This window comes from Pristis pectinata, chromosome 26 (assembly GCF_009764475.1).
Source record: "Pristis pectinata isolate sPriPec2 chromosome 26, sPriPec2.1.pri, whole genome shotgun sequence".
Taxonomy (NCBI): domain Eukaryota; kingdom Metazoa; phylum Chordata; class Chondrichthyes; order Rhinopristiformes; family Pristidae; genus Pristis; species Pristis pectinata.
Window position 1 is genome coordinate 9,446,990 of NC_067430.1, and position 9,797 is coordinate 9,456,786.

General features: G+C 43.6%; 1 protein-coding gene across 1 annotated transcript in view; it reads right to left on the bottom strand.

The window, feature by feature from the left end:
• Positions 1–9,442, bottom strand: part of LOC127583286 (endothelin-converting enzyme 1-like) — a 251,969-nt gene extending 242,527 nt beyond the window's left edge. The window contains exon 1 of the mRNA XM_052039077.1: positions 9,305–9,442. Coding sequence (XP_051895037.1) covers positions 9,305–9,337 — 33 coding nt within the window. The 5' untranslated portion in view covers positions 9,338–9,442. The remainder of the gene's footprint in view (positions 1–9,304) is intronic.
• Between the last annotated feature and the right edge of the window lie 355 nt (positions 9,443–9,797).

The window sequence follows — 9,797 nt, forward strand, 5'->3', positions numbered from 1 at the left end:
CAATTTCATTGTGGTAATGATGATGTCATGAGGTCACTGCATTTTAATTGGAGCCTATTCTGTTTGGAGTTTTGACCATGGCATAACTTCTGCAAAGAAAGGCTAAAGCTGGAATTGTGTTGGGATTGAGTTGGAGTTCGGTCATCCAATCCTGATATTCCCCTCCAAAACTTTCCATCTGTATGGAGTGAGAATTGAGGCCAAATTAAGGCTGTGGGTTTTAAAGGAATAAGAATTGACCATGTACTGGCAGGATCTGGACAGCAGGATTTGGTCGAGTATGTGGGGCTGGCTATAGCACGGCGAGATGTGCCTTGGTGAATTTGGCACTGGAAGAGCTGATGTCAGAACATTGTCAGATCAGGTTTGCAATTTCACTTTGTGTCCCAGCCTACTTGCTGAAGTGAATGTCATTGTTTCCCAAAGGTAGTGAAGGCAGATGTGCAATTATTCTGGCTGCGTCAAGTCCAGGTCCTGAAGGATAAGCTGACACTACAAAGTTGGCCAGTGTCCAAGATCAATCAGCAATAAATCATCAGAAACAGATAGCCTGCCATAAGAATGGCTATTATTAGAAATGGAAAGGTCGCACTGGGGCACATTTCATTACATCAATATTATAACACGGAAATTGATTATTCAACCAGAGTTTATACACTTCATGAGGAGGTCATCCTGATCACATTCAAAAATGTTTCCAAGCCCTTAACCCTTTTCCTTTAACCATTCACCTACCCACTTCAGAAGAACTCTTCCCATTTCTGTCCTAACTTTTCACATCCCACATGGTGCCTTGTCATTTGTTGCCCTGTCAAAAGTTTGATGATTGCTCTTCTGTCTTCAGTCATTAGCGTGTATGGACATGGTTTTAGTCACCAACTCTGAAAGAGCATACAACAGGCTCATAATTCTCCAGGTGAAAACAATTCTCCTGCCCTCTGTCTTGCACCTAACATCTATATGTGTTAGGATCTGGGGAGGAGCGTTGGGCGAGGTTCTAGACCCTATGACATGTCGTAATCCTTCTCCACTAGAAGGACGTTCTCTTACAGGACCACATCTCCACAATCACCCATATGCTCCAAGCTTTAAAAGTAAGGAATGTAGGGCTTGGGTTGACAGAAAGAACAACAATAAATATGAAACGAAACCTCTTTCAGATCAGTTTTCAAGAATTTCCTACATTCTACTTTATTACAAAGAGAAAGCAGCCTTTTGGCCCATTGATTCCACGTTGAATCTACACTGGATCAGACCTCCTGGGTCTCCTATTTTCCTGATAGAAATTTTACAGAATAAAATACAAAAGTACCAACTGGAAAAAAATGATTGGGTAAAATCCACAATCAACTGATTTCACTAAAATGAGAAGTTTCCAATCTGGGAAAGGTTATTTGCCACATGGATACTTAACATGCATTTATTTTCCCAGTATACGCTAGGGTGCAGGTGTTACCAGCAAGTCTGGCCTTTGCATCCCAGATGTGGAGGATCTTAAAACACAAGGAATGCTTCAGTTGGTGGCTGCAGGCTGCCTCAGGGTTAAGTTCTTTGGGGACAGACTTGGTTTCTTACTCAACAAACAAGATGCTGGAGGAACTCAGCAGGCCTGGCAACATCTGTGAAGGGAAATGGACAGTCAACATTTTGGATCAAGAACCTTCATCTGGACATATTGATGGGCCTCGACCCAAAACGTCCACTGTTCATTTCCCTCCACAGATGCTGCTTGACCTGCAGAGTTCCTCCAGCATCTTGTGTGTTGCTCCAGATTCCAGCATCTGCCATCTGTTGTGTCTACATCTTGGTTCCTTACTCATCAGGATATGAATAAATCAACAGTGTTTACAAGGCAACAGCCCCAGTGGTCACTTTGAATGATGATAATTTTTGATTTTCATATTTTTAAGCAATTTGAAAAATTAAATTTGTTTAAGTATTAGCAGAGTATTAGTTGAGATCTCTGGATTGCTAGTCCTGTCACATTATCATTTCTTTATATTTGTCCGACATCCCTTTAATGGAATCATTGACACACATAGTTATATAGATTAATATTCTAATTTATAAATATTGGATGTTTCTGCTGTGGAGCATTTAAAACCTGGTAGATCAAGTAACAGAAACTCTTAAGATATCAATTCGAAGGGCCAGATAGGTTCCTCTACTCCAGTTGCACGGAATAATTAACAAAGGCAGGATTGTGGCGCGGTTAGAAGAGCTGCTGCCTCAACTCCAGTCACCCCGGTTCAATCCTGACCTCTGGTGCTATCTGTCTGTGCACAGTCTCCCCGTGACCAGGTGGGCTGCCCCCTGGTGCTCTAGTTTGTTCCCACACCCCAATGACGTCTGGGTTGGTAGGACAATCAGCTGGCGGAAATTGGTGTGTAGGCGAGTGTAGGGGTTGTGCTGGAAGCTGAAGGAAGTCAGTGGAATGTGGGGCAATACAATGGGATTAGTGTTAACAGGTGCTTGATGGTCAGCAGACTCGCTGGGTCAAAACGCCTGCTCCTGCTGCACAATTGTCAGTGATTCTATGTTCTATCCCACTTCTTAAATATAGCCAAATGCACCTGTTACCATGCTTTAAGTCTCCATGATCCTAACCAAAAAATGCTGGTCTTTTATTTAAATAAGGGTATTAATCCACTAAATTACGTTGGCTAGTAGCCAATCAGGCAGCAGACAATAGAATGTGAGCCGAATGCATTATGGGTTGATGTACTAATACAGTGAGCACTCATTGAATGCCTTCCAGTTCAGTACAAATACGTGTCTGTTGTTGTTGCAGCCCGCGGGTCTGGCTGGAGTGCTGCTGTTTAATGGGCATCATTCATGTCAGGCCCTCAGTACAATGAGGGTTTCAAGTCCACCAGGGTTGGTGAACTACATCAGTGAAGTCAGTTCTGAACTAATAGTGTGACATGCTGGCAAAGACCATTATAGGTTCTTACAGCTGCACAATTTTACTCTGTGATCATTTAGAACTGAAATAAAAGGATCGGCTATTGAGAAATCTGTTAGAGGAAAGTACAAATTCTATCACGTCTACTTTCTAGAGTTATTCCACTTTCTAGGGCTATTCCTGTTTCCTAATTAATCTCTTCCCAATGCTTGCATAATTCTATGTAGGGATCTTTCCTCATGTTTCTCAATCAAATTCTTAAGTACAATCCTTCCATCAATTTTTAAGTCACCAGTCATTCAATGGTAATAAACCTGGCCAAGCTGGATTCGCACTCTACTCAGCAGACTTAAACATGTAATGCAGGCTGAAAGTGCAGTGTTGCACTGAGGGACTAATGCACTGAATTAAGAAAGAAAAATTCAGCCTAGACTCTGCCCAATTGACCTCTCAAATGCACAAGACTGTATACCACTATTCAAAGAAAAGTAGGTGGCCTCGCCAGTATTTATCACCAACAGATTATTTCAATAGTACATTTAGCAGGAGCTTGCTGTACGCAAACAAGCTTCCACGGCACATTACGACAGAGATCATGCTTCAAATCTGATTTCAGTTCTGTCAAATATTTGGACATCTGAGGTTGTGAAAAGTATTAAGATTAACTTTTGAAATCAAACTATTGCAATCTCAATGTACGATGAAATCTTTAAACAAAACCAGTATAATAACACTTTATGAAATCTTTAAATCAAACTTGCATAATCTCAATGTACAACAAAAGCTTGAAATCAAACTAGTATGATCTCAACGTGTGACTCAATCTTTAAACTAAACCACTGCAATCTGAATGTACAACTCAAACACAATGCGATTTTATCACCTTGAAATAAGCCCACATCCAAGCAATTTTTCTGTCAGTGTATCTCAGAGAGCTCCCAAGCTGCAGAGAGATGCAAATATCTTCAGGTGTTGCAGTGGGGACTGAAGGTAAGCAGAGACCCTGAGTGGATCTTTATGATTTCTTTTACATTTTGCCTGGATTGGAGGACTTTAGTTATGGGGAGAGATTGGATAGGCTGGGTTTATTTTCCCTGGAGAGGAGGCAGCCGAGGGGTGACCTGATGGAGCTTTATAAAATTATAAGAGGCATAGATAGGGTAGATGTTTCCCAGGGTTGGGGTATCAAAAAAAAGAGAGGGCAAAGGTTTAAAGGTGAGAGGAAAGAGCTTTAAAGGGGATCTGAGAGGTAAGTGCTTTTAAAAATGGTTGATATGTGGAATTTGCTGCCAGAGTCAAAGTCGAGTTTATTGTCATATGTGCAAGTACATGTATGAGCATCATATAAGTAGCAGTCACAAGAAAAACATAAATTATACATAATTCTTACAAACACAATTAGATCACAAAAAAGAAAGTCCATTTTACTGCAAAGTGGTCATAGTGTTACCAATCTGTGGTGATTAGGTTTTTGCCAGTGGGTTCAAGAACTGAATGGTTGAAGGGAAGCAGCTGTTCCTGACCCTGGTGGTGGAATCAGATACAATCACTATGTTTAAGAGGCAGTTAGACAAGCACTTGAATAGGCATAGAAGGATATGGACGTAATGCAGGAAAATGGGATGTGTAGATATGGTCAGCATGGACATGGTGGACTGAAGGGCCTCCTTCTGTCCTGCATGACTGTATGATAACGTCCACATTGGAGAGATGGACGGGTACATTTCAGACTGTTTAAACTAGTGCAAACAGAAACTGTGCCGACACTGCAAACTCCAGGTGTTCTTCAATATTTTCACTGATGCTCTTTCTGATGAGATTAAGGGAAGTTTAACAAAGTTTATGATCAAGGCAGGCACCACTGATGCTCTTCAAAAATTCCAATAAACTGAATCAGATTAAATGGTAAAAGAAGTTTCAAGTGCATATTGGAAAAGGAATTGAAAATGTAGAGATGAGATTGGCTTATGCCAATAATAGTATCTTCTTCATAAAGATATTTATAAAGCACCTTTAATCATCCCAAGATATTCCAGTGGAATGATAGTTAGAAAAACTATTTGATGTCAAACCACAGCAGCTGACATTGGGACAAGATACCAAGGGTAAATGAAGTGAGTTTTAAGGACAAGACAGGGAAAGTGAAGCAAAAATATTTCCTTTGCTCTATTCATCCCTCCCCCACTCTCTGCAACTTAAAACTAACTCGTTTTCTCTCTCAGTTCTGACAAAGCATCTTTGACCCAAAACGTTTACTGCTTCTCTTTCCGCAAATGCTGCCTGACCTGCTGAGTGTTTCCAGAATTTTTTATTTTTGCTTCAGACTTCAAGCATCTGCAGTTTTTTTTTGCTTTTCAGAGTGGAGAGGTTCAGGGTGAAAATTCAAGAGCTCAGGGTCTAGGCATCTATAGACATAGAGGTATGAGAGAGCAGGGCTGGAGAGACACAAAGTGTTGTAGGACTGGAGTTTTTAAAGTATATGGAGGGACCAGACCAGGGCAGGAATTGAATACGATGGAACAGACTCAGTGAACCTGTAGATTCACTTCGACACTAATTTCCAAGCATCTTTCTCAATGAAGGGTTACTAGGTTACTTTCCCCAATGATAGTTTGGTACATATTTTCAAGGGCTTTGCTGGAGGGATCTTGATTAGCTAGGCATTAATAATTTTTAAAAAATCCTTTCTGTATATTCAGCTGGTCATTAACACCAACAGATTTCAATTTTTACCCAAAATTAATTTACAAACCCAGTCTGAATATCTGCATAATTTTAACTGTAGACCAATAAATGATGAGGAGTGATTGCCAAGGTAACAATTTAGCCTTGAAGAGAAGGAATTATATGATCTTTCAGTTTAGGAGATGGGTTAGTGGAGCTTCTCAGGAAAAAAGATCTCCGAATGGCAATAAAAATAGAGGATGCCACAAATACACAACAGGTCAGGCAGCATCTGTGGAGTCAGAACCCAACTTCACATTCTGTTGAAAGATAAATGACCTGGAATGCTAATTCTATTTTCTCTCTTCACAGATCTGCCTAACCTGCTGGTATTAGGGCATTTTCTGTTTATATTTGAGGTTTCCAGCATCTGCAATATTTTGCTTTTGGATTTTTAAAAAAAAAATGATCAAGTTGAATTTCCATCAAGTGCAAAGAAATGTCCAAGCGTTATTGTGTCAGTTTTGTAGAAGTACATGCAAGATATTTGAGGAAGACAAAGAATGGACCAGAAAAGGCAGCAGCAAAGATCTTGCTGAACGAGTCTGGAGACTGGAAATATTACAGCATAGGAAAAGATAAGTCTATTTCATTACAATAGCTGAACTGCAACCTCATTAGATGTTTTCTCTAATATTTTATATGGAAAGGGAAACCATACTGTTATGCATAGAATTAATTATTACTGATGTGATAAACTTGTGGCCCCATCCACAGCTGCACCAACACAATTCTGAATGGTGTGCTAAATTGAACATAGTGGACGCAACACATGGAAAGTGTCCAATAATTTAGTTTCATAGCAACTTCTGTACTGACCTTGATGGATCAGCAGTGAGAGAAGAGTTGAGTGTGCCTTTTGAATTAAAATGTAGGGAAAATAGGAACAAGTGAGAGGCAAACTGGACATCGGAAAATAAACCCTGGAAATAAATTTAAATTCCAATTCAGTTTTTCTTACAAATGGGCCTGCTTTGCATACAGATCTGCAAATCTTATGAAGCTAGCTGGATAAACCTCACCTACTGGGTCCTGACCACCTGCTTTTCTCCACGGATGCTGCCTGGCCTGCTAAGTTCCTCCGGCATCATTCTGTTTTTCATCTAGATTCTAGCATCTGAAGTCCTTTGTTTATTTATTGGTCATATTCTTGAGTATGATCTTAGCAGTGGTTGACGTTTGTACAAGGAGAATTCAGATGTGATACACAGGCATGATATTTTATTAAGATTAATCTTCAGCTTCCTTTCACTCAGACAGAGTGACGCCTATAAGTGACTTGGGGAAAAAATACAGCCTCCTCTTTAGATTACATCGCAGGACTCTCACATACGAAGGCACTTCATCTCTCTCCCCTACCCAAGAACATTATTCTCAGCAACAAACAAGCTGGAAGAACTCAGTGGGTTGAGCAGCATCTGTGGAGGGAAATGGACGGTCAACATTTTGGGTCGCGACCCTTCATCTCAACCCCAGATCAAGGGTCGAGACCCAAAACACAGACTGCCCATTTTCCTCCACAGATACTGCTCGACCCACTGAGCTTCTCCAGCTTCTCGTTTGTTGCTCCGGATTCCAGCCTCTGCAGTCTAATGTCAAGATTTCTCTCAGGTTCACTCACCCACACTCCAGTCCCATCCCCACTTGTGCACGTGCTCTTGCTGTGCACCCACATTCCATTCCCACACCCTCACAGTCCTCAGCCAAGGCAGCCAAACCTGCTCAATCTTCTACCTTCTACCGCTCCCTCAAATGGAGGTGTTACAGAATATCAATGCTGCTCACATTGGAAAAGTTTTGGCTGAATGGTTCCTCTGAGAGGGTCCGCCTGTAACAGAGGGACGTTGGGGTCGAGGGCTCTGTGTTAACACATCAATATACACAGAAGCAATGAGCACTCAATGTAAACAACCCAATCTCCAGCAGAGACGCCAAGTAACAGCAGAGACAGGTCCAGGCTTCAAAGACACAAATCTAATGTAAATACCATCTAACAGACAGACTAAACCCAGCAAATGAGTTCTGTGACTGATCCTGGTCATGAAGATCGTAAAGGGATCAGCATTCCTTTACCCAACTTTTATTTCACAAACATAAAAGATTATTTTAAAAAAAGAGCACTGACAATTATCCAATGCCTGATGAGTTATGGGAAAGCAACTTTTAAATTTAGCATTTTACAAACATTCACCTACAAAAATTAAAAGACTGCAGTCTGGTTCCTAAACTGAGATAATATATCCCACACAATAATATAATTGAATAGCCGTACAAAAGCTACATTGAAGCACACAGACTAATTCTGTACTGATGTACATCCACATAAACACTGGACTGGTGCATTTTTTCCACGCTGATAACTCACACCGATACTGCATCCCTGTACATTCTGTCGCTGCTACCATAGTCTCAGACTGATACTCTGCCGGTGTAAACTCTCAGAGATATTGCATTGCTGTTTATTCGCAAACACTGCACTGGCGTATATTGTGAGATGGACTGCAGGTGTATCACACACCAACACTGCACTGGTTTCAGCTGGAAACCGACTAAATTTCTTGTGTAACCTCCAGACCTCTCAGCGGAACCGCAGAGAGAAAGAGAACAAGAAAGTTGTGCCACTTTGCTTATCCGACTGCCGAAACTTTGCAGGTGTTTATTCGGCTAATTCTCGACTTGCGCTTCACGTGAGGTTGAGATTCAAAGCTCCGTGACCCAACTCGATGCAACAACGAAAGGCACACATTCATTAACATTTCTCATGGGTGTAATAACCTTCATTCTTAGCACCACGGTTACTCGGTACTACCAGGAGTTCCGAGTTCCAGTCTTCCGCCTCTCTCTCGCACCTGCTGCCTTCTTCCCCCCTCCCCCAGCCTGTTGAACATCTTTCTGGCGGGCGCACCCTTTTCCCCATTACTTAGACTAACTCGGAGAGATTGCGAGCTCTCCTGCTGCGGAGTATTTATTCTGTCGAGAGTTCACATGCCCCCCCCCCCGGGACCATCCAATGTACCACTGGCTCTGAGAGGTAGTTTGCTTGTTGCACCTCTCCCCCCCCCACCCCAGCCCCCCTCTCCTCTCTCCCTTCCCTTCCCTCTCCCCCTCCCTTCCCCCTCCCCCTCTCCCTTCCCTCTCCCCCTCCCTTCCCCCTCCCCCTCTCCCTTCCCTCTTCCCCTCTCCCTTCCCCCTCCCCCTTCCCTCTTCCCCTCTCCCTTCCCCCTCCCCCTCTCCCTTCCCCCTCCCTTCCCCCTCCCCCTCTCCCTTCCCCCTTCCCCTCTCCCTCTCCCCTCCCTTCCCCTCTCCCCTCCCTTCCCCCCTCCCTCTCCCCTCCCTTCCCCCCTCCCTCTCCCCTCCCTTCCCCCCTCCCTCTCCCCTCCCTTCCTCTCCCTTCCCCCCTCCCTTCCTCTCCCTTCCCCCTCCCTTCCCCCCTCCCCCTCCCTTCCCCCTCCCCCTCCCTTCCTCTCCCTTCCCTCCCCCTCCCTCCCTCCCTCTCCCCTCCCTCCCTCTCCCCTCCCTCCCTCTCCCCTCCCTCCCTCTCCCCTCCCTCCCGGCTCTCGCTCTCCCTCAGGAACGCGAACACATCTATCGTGACCTTGGGTGAATTTTGCAAAGCAACACGCAGTCTCTAAACACAAGCCACAGCCCTGAAAGAAAGCAGTCGCATCACTCTACCGTTGATCCCAGGTTATGCAAAGCCACGTTCATGGTAAAGATGCTCGCTTCCTGTTACAGCTGTGAACCGCACGTAGAAGCTGTAATCCAGCTAAAACCATGATATGATGATGTTGCCTAACGTTGCTGCGAGGTTGCCGATGTTTACGGAGACCAATGGGAAGCAGTTTAATTGCACGTCCAGTTGCTACCTGTTGCCGGGAGCCGAGTTGGTCCGCAAGTTTCAGGGAGGGAGAGGGAGACGCAGCCTCCAGCGACATCTGCAGGCACAAGGACGAACTCCAGCTTCTCTCTCTCTCCCACTTCTCGTTCTCCCTTTCTCCCCTTCTCTCTCTCTCTCTCTCCCTCCGCCCCTGTCAAAAGCCCACATGTTCTCCTTCAGCCACCACGTCAGCGAATCACTTTGCAATTTATAACTGAATTAAGTAAAGGATACTGGAGAAAGACATCCAGAGAACCGAACATTCCTCACAGCAACTTCAAAGAAACAATG